The sequence below is a fragment of the Nicotiana sylvestris genome, chromosome 7 (genome assembly GCF_000393655.2).
Source record: "Nicotiana sylvestris chromosome 7, ASM39365v2, whole genome shotgun sequence".
NCBI classification, from domain to species: Eukaryota; Viridiplantae; Streptophyta; class Magnoliopsida; order Solanales; family Solanaceae; genus Nicotiana; species Nicotiana sylvestris.
In genome coordinates, this window is record NC_091063.1 from 20,962,060 (window position 1) to 20,978,846 (window position 16,787).

The 16,787-nt window shown below is 35.4% G+C and overlaps 1 protein-coding gene and 1 non-coding gene across 9 annotated transcripts; one reads left to right on the plus strand and one right to left on the minus strand.

The window, feature by feature from the left end:
- Positions 1-7,580: 7,580 nt before the first annotated feature.
- LOC138874228 (small nucleolar RNA R71) lies at positions 7,581-7,685 on the minus strand. Its single transcript, XR_011401272.1, has one exon. It is a non-coding gene; the product is annotated as a small nucleolar RNA R71 (small nucleolar RNA).
- A 1,715-nt stretch (positions 7,686-9,400) lies between these two features.
- LOC104243129 (uncharacterized) lies at positions 9,401-14,852 on the plus strand. Of its 8 annotated transcripts, XM_070152699.1 has the most exons (7): positions 9,401-9,588; positions 10,724-10,789; positions 11,448-11,745; positions 12,415-12,832; positions 12,921-13,280; positions 13,634-13,730; positions 14,647-14,852. In XM_070152699.1, exons 4-6 carry the CDS (start codon positions 12,788-12,790, stop codon positions 13,685-13,687), a joined length of 459 nt encoding a protein of 152 aa, XP_070008800.1. In that variant the 5' UTR covers positions 9,401-9,588; positions 10,724-10,789; positions 11,448-11,745; positions 12,415-12,787; the 3' UTR covers positions 13,688-13,730; positions 14,647-14,852. The 8 variants fall into 8 exon arrangements, with proteins under 8 accessions (XP_070008800.1, XP_070008799.1, XP_070008804.1 ...); XM_070152698.1 differs by lacking the exon at positions 11,448-11,745; XM_070152703.1 differs by lacking the exon at positions 10,724-10,789.
- The last annotated feature ends 1,935 nt before the right edge of the window (positions 14,853-16,787 follow it).

Consider the following 16,787-nt stretch of genomic DNA (forward strand, 5'->3'; position numbering starts at 1 on the left):
GCATCAGCACAATCGACCCCATATGCTGGTAAGTGCCTGGCCTAACTCCGACGAGGTAGTGACGAGGCTAGGACCAGACTCCAGATAAACCTGTACAGTTTAGATATATATACAGAGGGAAAGAAATACAGAAATAAACAAGTAAAGATGGGAGGGGGAACATGCTTTGGGGAATAATAGGTAAAACAGAATACCAAGAGATTATAAAGGAATCAAAATCTAACCACTAACAAGAATAAGGAAAGCAAAGGCAGATTTCACTTTATTTTCACATCTTTTTGCAGGCGTGCAACCCGATCCCATTTCCTGTGTCTCGTGGGGCGTGCCACCCACTTCCATTTCATGTATCTTGTGGTAGGCATCCCACCAGCTCCCTTTTCATGTATCTTGTGGTAGGCGTACTACCCACTCCCTTTTCAATTATCTCGTGGTAGGCGTGCCACCTGCTCCCATTTTATGTATCTCGTGGTAGGCGTACCACCCGCTCCCATTTCATTATATCTTGTGGTAAGCGTACCAGCCGCTCCCATTTCATTTATATCTTGTGGTAGGCGTACCACCAGCTCCCATTTCATTTATCTTGTGTTAGGCATACCACCCGCTCCCATTTACAAGCCAACAATAATCACAAGGAATCCCGACAATGGAACAATAATATCAAACAAACATCCCGGCAAGGGAACAATGATATCTCAACACTATCCCGGCAAGGGAACATTAATATCTCAACAATATTCGGGCAAGGGAACAATAATATCTCAACAACATCCCAACAAGGGAATAATAATATCAGACAAACATCTCGACAAGGGAACAATGATGATAATAACATGTGAGGCATAATAAACCACAACGGAGTCATAACAATTTATAATACAAGACCCACTGGCATTCTTGACATCAACGTATAGATACTCGTCACCATGCCTATACGTCGTACTCCACAATTAACACGTAGCAAATAGACACAACTCCTAATCCCTCAAGCTAAGGTTAGACCAAACACTTACCTCGAACTTCCACGACCAACTCAAGCCTCAAACACAGCCTTTCTTTTCGAATTCGGCTCTAAATTAATTGTATCTAGACATAATCGACTTAATAACATCAATAAACGCTAAACAATCCAATTCCAATGCTTAATTATAGCTTTATAATCATTCTTCCCAAAAATTCAAAAATTGACCCCGGGCCCGCTTGGTCAAAACACGAGGTTCGGACCAAAACCTGATCACCTATTCACCTACGGGCCCGAATATATAATTAATTCCAAAATTCGACCCCAAAACGAGGTCTAAATCACAAATAATCAAAAAAGCCCTAACTCTACCCAAATTCATAATTTTCTACCCTTAAGAACATGATTTAAGCTTAAAAATCTAATGGGTGTTTATTGATATTGAATAAAATGAGTCTAAGATTACATACCTATGAATTGGTGGTGAAATCCCCTTTCAAAATTCACCCAATTTGGAGTTGTAAAGAAGAAGTTATGAAATTTGGTAAGAATCCCGTAATGGCTACTACTTTGGACTTTTAAAATAACTGGGCGAAATTGGTCATCGCGTTCGCGGAAGATGGCTCGCATTCGCGGAGATTTGGCTCCTCAAGCCTATGCGTTCGCGGGCCAGTGGCCGCGTTCGCGCTGCACAAAATGGTATCCCCTCCCCAGGCCTTAACCTTACGCGTTCACGAGTGCATGGACGCGTTCGCGAAGGGTATTCCCCCTTCAGCCTCGCGTTCACGTCTCAGCTTCGCATTCGCGAAGAAGAAATCTGGCACCTGAGAAATTTGCCTTACGCGTTCGCGAGAGGGACCACACGAACACGAAGAGTAAAATCCCTGGGCACTGAACAGTAGAAACCTGCAACTTTTTGAGTTCCAAAAACTTTTCGAAACACACCCAAGCCCTCGGGGCTCAAAACCAAACATACGTACTAACTCAATAACATCATACGAACTTATCAGTGTGATCAAATTGCCAAAATAACCTCAATAACAACGAATTAAACCTCAAAATCAATGAAATATTTTAAAACTTCTTAAAGCATCAAACTTTGCATTTACGGTCCGAATCACGTCAAACGGATTCCGTTTCTTACCAAACTTCACAGAGTTATCTTAAACCACATATAAGACCTGTACCGAATGCCGGAATCAAAATACGGGCCCGATACCAATATGTTCTAATTAAAATTAATTTCGAAATCCTTTAAATAATTTCAGAAAATAACTTTCTTTAAAAATTAATTTCTCGGGCTTGGGACTTCGGAATTCGATTTCGGGCATACGCCCAAGTCCCATAAAACGTTGACCGAAATCAAATTAATTTATTTTACAGTCAAAACTTATTATTTTTCACAAGTTTTCACATATAGGCTTTCCGGTTACGTGTCTGGTCTGCGCATGCAAATTGAGGTGACGCTAAATGAGGTTTTTAAGACCTCGACACACAGAACTCAATTTAAAAGCAAGTGATGACCTTTTGGGTCATCACAACAAGCCATCAGTTCATCTCAAAAAATATCAAAACAATTCTGACAAGATTTTTATCGAAAAATGGCATCTCGACGACACTCATCAAAATCAAAACTAACAGACCTCCTTGAGAACCTATAACTTTCCACCCCTAAAAGTTTCCAGTAATTTCGTAGTCTCAACCAGCCCAAGAAGATCGCCGGAAACACTGTTGTCACCATACCTTTATCGTCAACTGAAAAAATGAGATAGACCAACCAATGACAAAGTGATTAGTTTGTAGAGAAATGAAGACTGGCCAAGGGATTGTTCAAAGTTGCAATGAAGAGAAAGGAGGTGGGGTTGGGAGAACGGGAAAAAATTGTAGGGAGAAAGAAATTGGGGGGAGGGAGGGGGTAAGGAAGAAGATAGGAGAAGGGGCTACGGGAGGGATGCTTTAGGATTTAAGATGTTATTAATTTTTTTGGTCTTTTATTTACTTTTCCTTTTTCTTATTCAAATTTAATATTCTTAAATACAGTAATTCGAGTGACGCTCTTTTTCTGCGTGATTAACACACACTTTGGCCACGTCAGCTGTGCTACTGCCACATAAATATAGTCAAAGGTCAGAGGTGTTCACTTATAAATAATCGGTTGAATTGAGGTGTTAAAATGAAAAAATCGAAAGTTCATATATCGACTTTAAAATTTAGTGCAAGTTTAGGTGGCCGAGAAGTCATTTCGCCTTTCCTAATCATATGGTCCATCCTCCGGCATTCTTCTATTGGGATTTTTACCTACCTATATTACATATGAAACTTATATATATCCTCCCTGATCAAATTTTAACTTAATTACATGGTCATATAGAAATTAATTTTAATTGAGTATCCCTTGATTGTAGCATTTTAATTTAGTAAATCCCAAAAAATTCTTACAATTCCTTATTTACCTAGATAAACCCCAATCTTTCTAAAAGATTTCCTCTTTCTCTCTTTGAAATCAACCCTCTTTCTACACCAATTCTACAAGATTTTTTCTTCTAAAGCTCATAATTTTCTCTAACAATAGCGAAGAAAGGGATTAATTTTTTATCGATTTGAATTTTGCCATGGCTGGAGTTTGGAGCTTTTCCAGGCTTCCCCTTTTCTTGTTGGTGTTCTGATGAGGGGCTAGCAGTAGATGTATATTAATTATTTGGATGGATTGTTCGAATTGAAATTCTCTATCAATAAATTTTGAAGGTGTTTGTCTCTCCACCATTGACATCCACTAATAAAGTTCGAACCTTTGAATTTGAATTTGGATTTTTAAAAAATTTATTTGTTTGGATTGGGTATTATTGCAAAAGATTAAAAATATTCTATGAGGTTTATATCTCGATTTTGAGGGTATTTGGTGAAGATTATATTTGATTTGGCTGGATTTTCAGATTGAAATTCGAAAAAGAAGCGAAAGAATACCACATACAAAATATATACGAATTATCTACAAAATACATACAAAAGACATATTGTATAAATTTTATGTGAAAATTGTATTTACGTTGTATGATGTTGTAGTTGTATTTAACTGGGTAAGAATAATGTATGAAAGTTGTAGATAAGTTGTAAAAAAGTTGTATACTGTATAATTAGTTATATGAAATTCGTTTTTATTATGTATGTTGTTGTAGATATATCAATTTTTGTATTAAATTTGTATAAAATTTGTTTTTAATTTGTATGTTATTGTACCATATATTATTCATTTCACAAAATAGGTAACTATGACAAAGAGAGAGAATAATTGCGCTAATTATGACTTAAAATAAGTAACACACAACTAGAAGGAGTTTTACTTGGATGGAAGGATAATTTGAACTTCGTTTCCTTCCGTTACCACTTTTCCAAGCAAAAAATCCCCTAATTTAAGGCACTAATAATGGATTGTATATAAGTTGTAAGAAAAACTTGTTTAGGACGGGTAATATACAAAACTTGAACAATTTTAATAAATAGGTTTCAAATATTATATAGGAAGGAAAAAATCCCTTTCATATTCGCTTTGTGTCTTTTTATTTTTGGTACATTAGAAAATATTAAGTTGTAATATTAAATCTTTCGTAAGCGTACATTGTTCAAACATGTTAGGAGTAAAAACTCTATATTCATGGTCGTATTTTTTCAAGCGAGTAATTTGCAATCTTCACTAATAGCCCTAAGAGAGTGACATTGTATGTCATTTTCTTGGTAAGCTTGACATCAAATAAGTAGTCCATTTTCAATTCTAATTCTTTATATGTCATTTATTTGGCCAATTTTACTCATTGCTTGATGCTGCTTTATATGACATTTCATGACACATTTATCCTTTTATTTTGATTATGTAACCTTACTTTAGATTTATTATAATTAAACACATTCAAAATCACTCACTTTTATTAGAGGGCATATTCTGTATTCAAGAAAAAGATGGTGAGTTTCGAAGTATGGGTCAAAACAGCTGCATAAACTTACAAAGTCACACTATAAATCACACCTTCTTATAATTAAAAATATTGTACTTGAAAATTTTATAGTCAAACATAAAATCTTTTTGCTCCTTAAATGTATAAAATTGACATATAAAATGGTAGGGATAAATTTCACTAATGGTCATATAACTATGACTTTGTTTTACCAAAGTCATATAACTTTATCTTCTCACACAAAAATGATAAAACATTTACTAACTCACACAAAAATCATAATGGTCGGAAAACATACTGTCCGGTAGTATTTTCTTATTTCACGTTTTTTATTTTTTATTTTCAATATAACAAATAATTACCCAATTAAAATAGGAGAAATATATATTTTTAGCCGCTCCCGAATATAATATATATTGGCTAGCAAATACAATTAGTTATGGCCGGCCGATTAATTTTATATTTTTTCTTAAAATAGGAATGACTCAACCCAACATGACCCAATGCCAATATACGTAAGTTAAAATAGTACTAAAAGTGAATTCTTCCCCTATAAAAAATTTAGTTCGGTATGCATGAGATGCTGACACAAAAACAAAGAAATAAAATGTATAATTAGAGAGCACGTGAAACAAAAATGCTATCAATTTGAAATAAAATCTTGAAAAGAAAAATAAAATATAGAAGTATTGAAGCATTCACTATTCACTACTCGCTTTTAGTATTTGATAGTATGCTATAATTACGTATTTTAGTCGCTTATCGCACTTTAATTTGCACTTTATTAATTTAGTTCGGTATTTTATGCCTTGTCGGAGCGATTTTGGGTTATGTAGATGTTGTAGAACTAATTCTAGCTATTTAGAGCTTTGAAGTCTAAGTAAAACCCAAGGGATTAAGCCGTGATCATGTTCGGGGGTCGAGGATCAATTCTGGACGTCAAAATTCAAGGAAGAAGCAACTGCCGAAGAAATGAACTAGTGCAAGGCACTGTGCGACGCATTAGTGCAAAGTTTTGTCAGAAATTTCTAAAGTACGGAGACTGGGGTTTTGGTGGTCTGACAGGAAAAAGTATTAGTGCGACGCATGGAAAGCATTAAATTTGCAAGTTTTCCTATTTCGGCTAGGAAAGGGAGATTTCGTCTAGGTACGACCCTACATGGTATAAATACATGTAAAACATTATTTTGAGGGACTTTGGACACACTTTAGACGTAGAGATACATGAGGAACATCCGGGAGCAAGGATATCTCAGATTTCTTCATCTTTTCTAGTATTTTCAATTATCCAACACTTATGAATTTGTTTGATACTATCATGAGTGGCTAAAACCCATAGTTTTGGGTTGTGATATAGCCATGAATATTTTTGTTTAACGTTGATTTAACCTTGATTATAATTCACCATTATATGGTTGTTTCTTCAATTTTATGATTAATTGCTTAATTGTCTGACCAACAGTTAGGTTCTATTTACTATTTATGCTATGCTTGGGAAAGCCATGTTTAGATTAGGGAAGAAATAAAGAGTGCACGATCTTAACTCTGAAGGGAGGGGGGGGGGAATTTGTGGTTAGGATAGGAATATACCTAGTCACCATGCTTAATTAAATATCGTAATCTTAATGTATTCTTAATAGATTGATTCCATAGGAATATACGCATTAATCTATTTAGAATATGCGAGTAGTACTTCGAGAGAAGGTTATGAGAATAATTATTCGATTAATTAGCAACCATGAGTGAATTGTATGAAAGAGAGAGTTAACAAGAACACAATAGGATTGGTAAATCGATCACAGCCCTGAAATATTATTTCTACTGAATACACAACAACTGTTTTGCTGCTTGATAATTTAGTTACTACTTAGAATTATAGTTTAGTATAATTAAACTCTTGAACTCGAATTGACTCAACTGAATAACAATCTTGGTGAATTTAGTGGGTAGATGATACAAGTCTCTGTGGGTCCGATACTCGATTTATTAGTTTATTACTTGTACGACCACGTATACTTACGTGTGCGTTTGGGAGCAACAAGTTTTTGGCGCCATTGTTGGGGAACTTGAATATTGACTACTTTCTAGTTTTTGCTTTCATTGCTTACTTCGCAAAGTCTAACGTTACTGGATTGTTGCTATGATCTCAGGAACTTCGATTGAATGCGCAGGGTCAGAAGCCAGGACAGACTTCAAGTCTTTGACCCCGAACCTGAGAGAACATTTCACAGGAGGTTGAGGGAAGCAAGTGATACAAATAATCTTCAGGCACTTGTTCAATTTCCTGTGAACATGGCAGAGGAGCAACATATGGTTGTTCAGGAGGTAGCGATGCCCAACATTGTAATGTCACCTCCAGCATTGTGAAGGCCAGAATCACTGGGCACTTTGAGCTGAAACAGAGCATGATCTAGCTACTACATGCGAATGGGCAGTTTATGGGTCTTCTACACGAGGATCCACAACAGCATATCCTGAACTTATTGGAGATTAGTGATACTTATATCACCAACGGAGTTACTCTAGACTATGTGAGGCTCACACTTTTTCACTTCTCTCTGTTGGGCAAAGCAAGGCGATGGTTGAAGGCAGAGCCAGCTAATTCTATTATATCATGGAATGATCTGGCAAGAAATTTTTTGGCAAGGTTCTTCCCTTCAGGCAAAACTACAAATATCAGAAGTAAAATAGTTGCCTTCAAACAGAAAGCGGAGGAGTCTTTATACTCAGCTTGGGAGAGGTTTAAGGTGCTGCTCAGAGACTGTCCTCATTACAATCAAACAAACAAAGTGTTAACTCACACTTTCATAGAAGGGCTACATCCCAAGACAAAGATTATGGTAGATGTTGCAGCTGGAGGTCAAGTACTGGAGAAAAGCTTTGATGAGATATATGCGTTATGGAACAAATTCTCCAAAATAAATCCTGATTGGTAAGGAGAAATGGGCAGACACACAGTGCAAAAGTCTACAGGGGTTCTCGAGTTAGATGTTGTCTCTACATTATCAACGCATATTTTCACATTGACCAACCAAGTCAATCAGATGACCTTGGTTATTAACAAGCAACAAGCTCTGCCAGTGCAACAGGTTCAATTGTTTTGTGAAGTATATGGAGAGGATCATACGAGCGACTTATGCCCAGTTAATCCAAAGTCTGTCTATTTTGTGGGTAATGCAAATAGGGGCCAGATAAACCAGTATAGGAACACATACAGTCCCAACTGGAAGAACTATCCAAATTTCTCTTAGGGTGGAAACCAAGGTGCTCAGAATTAATACAGACCACAAGGACCTCAATAATAATATAGACCAACTCAGGCTGAACAACATGCAAACTCGATGAGTTACCTTGAGGAAATGATGAAGAAAGTAATGATTGATTGATAACTAGGGAATATGATGCATTCTACACTCCTTCTTACTCAAGTTTTGATTAGAATTGTGTACAAAATAATTTCAAAGGCTCACAAGTTGTGCTTGGATGCGGGTTTGATCAACAAGGTGATAAGGTATCAAAAACTAACTCAAAAAGGAGTGAAACCTTGCACAAGTACCAAGACAAGACAAAGCTCAGTCAAACAGGGCCAGTGCGGCCGCACACCATTCTATGCGGTCCGCACAAGTGAAGTTCAGAGAGGTTGCTGTTCAGGCCAACATGCAATGTGGCCGCAAAGGGTATTGTGCAGTCTGCATTGAGTTCACTGCGGACGCACTCGATTTCATGCGGTCCGCAGAGCCAAGGTTCAGAGAGGTGGTGTTTTGGAGGATGAAGCTCAATGTGGTCCGCGGTCTTTTTGTGCGGACCGCAATGAAAGCCACCGCGGCCACACTCGATTTCGTGCGGTCCGCAATGCCTGAGTTCAGAGAGCTGATTATTCAAGCCCAGAGCCTTAGTGCGGCCGCACTCGATTTTGTGTGGTCCGCACTAGCCCCGCAGGGCTATTTTTGTCCAAGATTTTTAGCCTAGTATATATAGATTCTTTTCCCATTTTTAGGTCATCAGATAGTTTTGCATCAAGAGCTGTGCTCGTGACTTCGTTCCTTTTAGCTATTTCGAGTAATTTTAGCGCGATTTCAACATTGAATCTTCAAGTTTAATTTTGCAACTACAAGAAAGTATGGAATTTGCAATAATGTTTTAGCAACAATTGAAATATTGTTGGCTAAAATTAATAAATGGCAACAACTCGATAGAATTATTGCTATAGCATAGATTTTTTGGCAACAAAATTTTCTTGTTGCCAAATATGTTCATTTTGTTTCCATATTCTATGGTTTAGTTAATATACTTTAAAATTTTAAAAATGACAACAATGTTCTAGCAACAATTACAGTATTGTTGCCAAATTTTAATAAATGGCAACAACTAATTTTAGTTGTTGCAAAAAATAAAACTTTTAACATAATAAAGTGAAATTATAAACAGAATTGGCAACAATAAAGTTTTTTTTGTTGGCAATAAACATTATTTTGACATACGCTGACTGTGGCCTAAAACTTTTGATTTTCTGCCAAAATCGAGCGGCAAACCTTTCCCTTTTAATTACTTTTCCCAGTTTTTTAGCCCACTCACTAATAACCACTAGGGTTTTTGTTATCAATTCTACTTGAAAGAGCTCCTCCCCTGCTGTTGCATCCTCTTTGTTGCTTCGTGTTGCGGCTGACTGGAGAAGAACCGGTAAGAATTCAATCTTTAATTGTTTTACCCGATTGCTTCACTAAATTATGGAAATACCAATGTTTGTGATTGTCTTTTATCATTGAAGTACTTAACGAGTATGGGTATCTTAAAATTTTCTATGCCAGAGAAGGATTTGCAATATTTTCTCCTCTAATTCCTAATGCTACAGAAATAAACTTTGCATAGGTTTTTCTTTTATTGTTGTCTAGTTTGTTGTTCCCTTTTTTCAATTCATCTTCTGCTGTCATACCAATGTTTGTGATTGTCTTTTTTGTTATTCATCTTCTGCATCGTAGAAGTCAGTTTTATCATATTCATGCGAATCAAATACAACTTTATCGTATACTTTGTGATGAATCTAATTCATTAAATTCCTCAAGTCAATAGCACACAAACATAGGCTTGTGGAATATGAGCAAGCATAGTTTCATGATAAAGAATTAGAGAGAGAATATGGAAAAACCTACGTTAAAGCTGCTGGAGAAATTTACCCATGCCCTATCTTCTTTAGAAAAATCTTTACCAGGAATATAGAGATATGAGCTTTACGAAAGTATGTAATCGCAATCCATTCTACTGGTTGGCGAAGTAAAGCTGTAGTAAAAAGGCCTATTTCAGTGTTATCAAAGGCGCGTTTAAGCCCTGAAGCGAGGCTTAAAATATGTTGAGCATTTTGCCTCGCTTAGTAAGCGCTTCAGTATTGTCAGCAAAGCTTTAAGGCATAATTTTTCTTGCCAATGGGTGCAATCCTAAAGAAGCGACACTAAACAATTAATATTTCACTTTATCGTAAATTTTCTTCAGTTTCTTCGTCCATATATTTTGCAATCATGCTTGTAGATATTAGTCTTGAACAACACATACATATTTGTAGTTTTTCTCCATTTACGCCTTTCTTCATTAAAGCCCCGCTTTATTTGTGCTTTGCGCTTAAAGCTCCAACAGACCTTAGAGCTTTTTCCCTAATATTGTCTAATAATATCTAATTTTTCTCTATTGATTTAGCTTTCTAGTTCAACTCAAAGGCTCATGTTTCTAAGCCTTTCTCTATTCTAGTTTTTCCGGATACAATAGATAATAAGAAATTGAGAAAAAGTTAAACATAAAATTTGACATTTATATTTTATTGTAGGTAAGTACATGATGGATAAGAGCTGGATACTCATTCAGAATAGGACGTTACCTCAATACTTGAATGGTGTGGAACAGCTTTTGAACTTCGCATTTTCTAATCCTAATGTTGGTGTAAGAATCTAATGTCTGTATGTTAAGTGTAACAATGTTCTTTGGAGAACGCGAGAAGAAGTAAAGATAGATTAATTTAGGCGAGGAATAGATTCAACATATGATAGGTGGATTTATCATGGTGAGTCAGATTCATCTTCAGATAATGGAACAAATGTTGGTACAGATTCAGATATAGGGAATGATAATGCTTCCACTTTTGAAATGTTGCATGACTTATATTGTGGTGTTTCCACTGATAGTCATGAGTTTTATGAGAATAGTGAGTCTAATTGCGAAGAGCCTAATACAGAAGCTAAAATTTTCTATAAATTATTAAAAGATGCAGAGCAAAAGCTATATCCTGATTGTGAAAAGTTCTCCAAACTCTCTTTTGTAATGTGTCTTTTTCAAATGAAATGTCTGCATGGCTGGAGTAATACATTTGACTCTTTATTGAAATTACTAAGTGATGTTTTACCAAAAGAAAATGTGATCCCGAATTTTATCTAAGAAATTCAAAAAATAATTAAAGGCTAGGGTTTAGATCATGTGAAGATAGATGCATGTGTTAATAATTGCATTTTATATAGAAAGGAATATACTGATCTTGAGTAATGCCCTAAATGTAGCGAGAAAAGATGGATTGTGAGAAAAGGAGAACATGCTGATGAAGAGGTTGCTTCAGGGAATTCGAATAAGAGGAATAAAGGAATTTCTAGAAGATTCTTAGATACTTTCCTATAATACCAAGATTACAGCGATTGTTTATGACAAAATATACCGCTGAAGATATAAGGTGGCATAAAAATAAGCGTATCGTTGATGGAGTTTTACAATTCCTTATCATTCTCAGAATGAATCCATAAAGGACCTTTTTTGACATGCTTGATACTGTTTTGAAGGAAAACTGTAGAACTGCTACTCCTGGTATGCCTAATTCTCCCTAGTCTGCAAAAGATTTATGAATGAGGAATTGTGATCAAGATAATTCTCCATTTAAAGTTAAGATTCATCAATTTCCTATAAGTTACAATTAGTTGCCATTGCACTTGATGCACTACTACATCACCCCTACAATAGTGTTCTCTTCTGCTTCAATAGTGTTGTTTTTCCTAACATAACTTCTAAGGGAGTTGTTGCTGACTTCTTCAAGTACCATTTCCCCTAGCAGTTCAACATTTGGAGCACTGATTTGACTAATCTCTTTTGATGCTTCTCCCTTTGGACTAAATAGAGATGAAGCTGCCGTAATGGATCCAATGGCAGGTGTTCTCTACAACTAAATTAAGTTTCTGAGATTTTCTGAAGGGTCAATCAAAGATGAAACCTTTACAACAGAAGTTTCATTTTTCTCCTCTAAGACATTGAATGTCCCAGCTTGAGGAGTTTCAATAGAAGCTCTTACTTTCCTTGAAATATAGATGGTAACCAAAGATGCCACTAAAAGCACTGATAATGCATAAACTTCAATGACAATAACTGCATTATTCAATCCAGTTTCTTTGATTTCAGCATTGTTTGACTCTAATTCAATGTCAAGATTACTGGTTTCATATTCTTTGTCAATTACTGTCTCAGTTAATTCTTCATCTACAGAGATTTCCTCTGAGATTACCTCCACCTGCTCAACATTGTAAGCAGCTTCTGCTTGCTCAAATTTGTAACTCGACTGAGCAGCACATTGCACGTTGGCAGAAGTACTTGAAATGTCATCAAGCAATGGTTCAACTTCTTCATTCACTTCATTGGAACTAGAAATTTCACCAGCAGCTTTTGACATGATTTCCTCATCTTGATTGGATTAATCCCTTCTCAAGAACTTGATCCTTATGCAGCTGCTCATGAAAACCTTCAGCTTCTTCCTCATCTACCTCATTGGAACGAGTAACTTCACCAGTAGCTTTTGACATGGTTTCCTCCTCTTCATTACCATGTACCCTTTGATCAGAAACTTTGGGAATTGACTCACATGAAGAACAGACATTGGGTTAATGATGCCTCTGCTGAATTAAATGTACATGTGACACTTTTATCTTTATTCCTATAATATCAGTTTTTAAAAATAAATATTGAAAGTAAAAGACTGTATAAATTTTTTGTAGGATAAGGTGAACAAATATATTGCTGAACAAATCCAAGAAATTGAAGAGGATACCGATTTGAACCCGATTGTTAATGCTGCATTTGTGAAAGTTGTTGGAGAAACTTCAAGTTATTGTCAGGGTCAAGGATCGAGAGTTAAGTCAACAAGTAGGAGATCCATGAATGGAATTCAAGAGAAACTGCAAGCACAACAAAAAGAGGCAGAAGAACGTCGTAAACGAGAGAGTGTAGAATGCCAACTAAAAGAAGTACAGAAACAGCTTGAGGAGGAGCGGAAAAATCGAGAAGCCATGGTGGTTGACCAAAAATTGTTAAAAGAGAGCATGATGGCACTAGCATCCCATATACTAAGTACTGAGGTATTTCATTACTTACTTTTGATCCTAAGAATATTTCTGTAACAATAAAAGTGGTAGCATGTTAGCATTGCTCTAAACACAAGAAAACAAATAATATCTAATTGAAGCATAACTCTAGAATTGATTGCAAATAAGTGTCCAACATACGTACTTGTAAAGTAAAAATCACTCATGTACTAAACTAGCAAATGATATCTTATTACTTACATATGATCCACAAAATAACACCACAGGGCATGCTTGTATTGATTAATTACTTTTGTCGCTCGCACTATTTGTGTTTCTGACTCGTTCCCATATCATTCTTTTTCACTGATTTGTACGACAAATTAAATTATATAGTTTTATTATAGTTAACAGAATGGAGTTTCTGGTGGACTTCTAAACATTATTTCCAATTTAAGTAGTTCAAATGAGGCAAGTCGTTCAAGACTTATGGATAACATCACGGTAAGAAACTTTGTCTAACTCTTATAAAAATAAATTCGTTGGTTGATATTATTCAATATCATGTTTGTATTATAGTTTTTAGTTACAATTTATTTAATTCTCTGTCATGGTTACCAGAAAATGTTTCTTATCAAACGATCTTCCTCGTACCAAGCACACATACATTTTAGTTTAAATAACATTTCAGCATAGCTAAATTATACCAGAAGCCTTTGCTAAATTATACATGTATCTCCCTTTTTACATCACCAGTTTTGGTACAGTACACTAAGATTGTCTGCTACACAAGCTCTTTAAAACTATTCTATTTACATAAAGATTTTGTTTCATTCATCACAATAATATAAATATTACAATAGCACCATTTTTGTACAGAAAAAGATCTCTTTGCTTTTTTCCTTCTTTGTAAAGTTCTTGCTGCTGTTATTTTGGATTCTTGAAGCGCATATGCAAGTCATGTATATATATTTTCATAGGATGTTTGGTTGAATTGGTGAAATAAAAATAAAGGGATAAATCTGAAGAGAAAAGTGAAATAGATTGATTCTAAGCTATCTTTGGTTAGACCAAGTGTAGTTGTAGAACAAACTTTGGAGTGGTGTCAAAGAATACAAATATTGTATACTTAGTAATTTGATATGCAAAATTTTATTTTCTGTAGACTTTTGCTTCTTCATGAATCATGATCATGAGGTTAGATTAATAAAGGCTTCATAGACAACTAGCTTACTATAGGCATGATTTTGACAGTCTTCCATATAATTCTTACTTGTTAATTTCTTAGCTTTAGCTTTGGTTTTAAGAATCTTTTTATATCATTCATTGGTGCCCAAAATTTTCTTTTTTTGATCTGTACTAGTGTACATTATAATTTTCTTTTATAAAAACTATAATTATAATTTATCTTCTTTTGTAGGATGAAGATGAATAAACCAACATAGCTGATAATATGGTTCATCTAATGCTCAAGCTATTAGAAGAAGATTTACTTTTGGGTTGTTATTAGATTAGAAATTATGACCCTGTAGATGCTCTTGTTTTTATTTTTAAGTAAGAACATGTGTTTTAGTAGTATTTAGTATTTAAAAGTATGTAAATACTTAGTGCATCAGGTGTATTGACTTTTGTAAATATATATCATATATTAATATATATATATATATATATATATATATATATATATATATATATATATATATATATATTTGTGATAGTTTAAAAGAAAATATAATTTGTGTATGTAGCAACTGCACATTTATTATTGCTAGTTGTATAACAGAAAATATAATATTATTGGTAAAAAGTGGTTTGTGCCCACAACAATACGTGTTGCGAAAAGCGTTTATAACAGATTATTAACTACCCTCTTTTCATTTTTTGCCATAAGTAGTATTGTTGCGAAAATAATAACAATTTATCGCAACAATAATTTTTGTTGCTAAATATTTTTATAAGCCACAAGTGTATAATCAAAATATAATTTATGGCAATAATATTTCTTGTTGCGTTAAGTCAGCTTTTGGCAATGACAATTTTTGTTGTAGCAAAAACTTTTTCCATCAGCATTTATTGCAACGGCTTGCAACAACTTTTTTATTGTTGCCAAAAGTACTTTTCGCAACAATATCTAATGTACGACAACAAAAAAAGTTGTTGCACCTTCCATACTTTCTTGTAGTGTATTATGAGTTTCTCTTCATCTATTTCTTTGTTTTCTTCTCTAATTATGAGTAGCTAGACTCATAATCTAGGGTTGTGGCTCAACCCTAGTGTGGGTAATTGATGAGTCTTGTATTTTAGGGCTTGATTGACTATGAGTATTTGATATTTGGACTAATTTCATGTTTAATTGTTGAATTAGTGGTTGCAAACACTAGTTATTGTTTAGAAGACTTTGGCTCTTCTTGAGGATCTGAAATTGGTCCAATAAGGAATTGGGGCGTACTGAAGAGATTGATAGCCCCAATTAAAGGGTTAAACCTATAGATAGTAATACCCGACTTGAACCTCAATTGCTTGCACAAATTTGCATACCCAATTGGACTTGAGAAAGTCACTTAGGGCAAAATCACTTGAACCACTGAGAGGTGTAGAGTGAGTAGAATCGTACAATGGTTATATCATACTCCCCAAATATGACAATATAGCCTTAGACTCAAGAATCCATTAATTAACCACCTTGGAGAAAGTCACTACCCTAGTGCCTTTTACCTATTTGAACAACTCGCGATAGTTTAACCTTAAGCCTAATTTAGCATCGTAGTATTACACAACTAGAAGTAAAATCAAAACCCAAAATGTATAGAAGTGTAATTTGGAACGAATATACAACTCCACTTTAGATAGATACTCAACTCCAATATCTAGTTCCCTGTGAAAATCGATCCCGAACTAATCGGGTAAAAGCTGCTTCGACCTCTCTCGCTACTCAATAGTAGTGCCTGTTGGCCTCGATTACGTTTTTGGCGCCGTTCCCAGGGAGCTAACGGTTTTGGCTATCTATCTAAATAGTTTTGTTTATTGTTCTTCTTTCCTTCTTTGTTACTAATTCGTGTGTGTCACAACTTCAGATACCAAATAGCAGCAAACAACGCTAATGACCCTCTTGGAAATATGATTGCGGGAGAGGAGGTAGATGATGTTGGAGATGATGAAGTGCCTATTGTACCTCAAGGACAACGTAGAGGCCGCCAGGCCAATGCTAATGCCAATGACAATATTCCAGACCCTCCTCCTCCACCTCCAAGAGTGGCTCCTAGAGTGCTTCCGAACCAAGGCTATGCAAGTGCTATTGTCCCACCCTGAATCCGGGTAGGCAATTTTCAAACAACCAATATGATGCTGACATTGCTGGAGCAGCATGGGTATTTCACTGGCGCTGCCAATCAAAATGCTTACAAACATCTCAAGGCGTTCGTGGATACCTGTTGGGGGAGCAAGCAAACTAATGTGTCCGAGGATGAACTGCGGTTGAAACTCTTCCCATTTTCACTTAGAGGGAATGCATTGGATTGGATTGAGCGACTTCCCAACCATTCCATCACTACTTGGGATGAG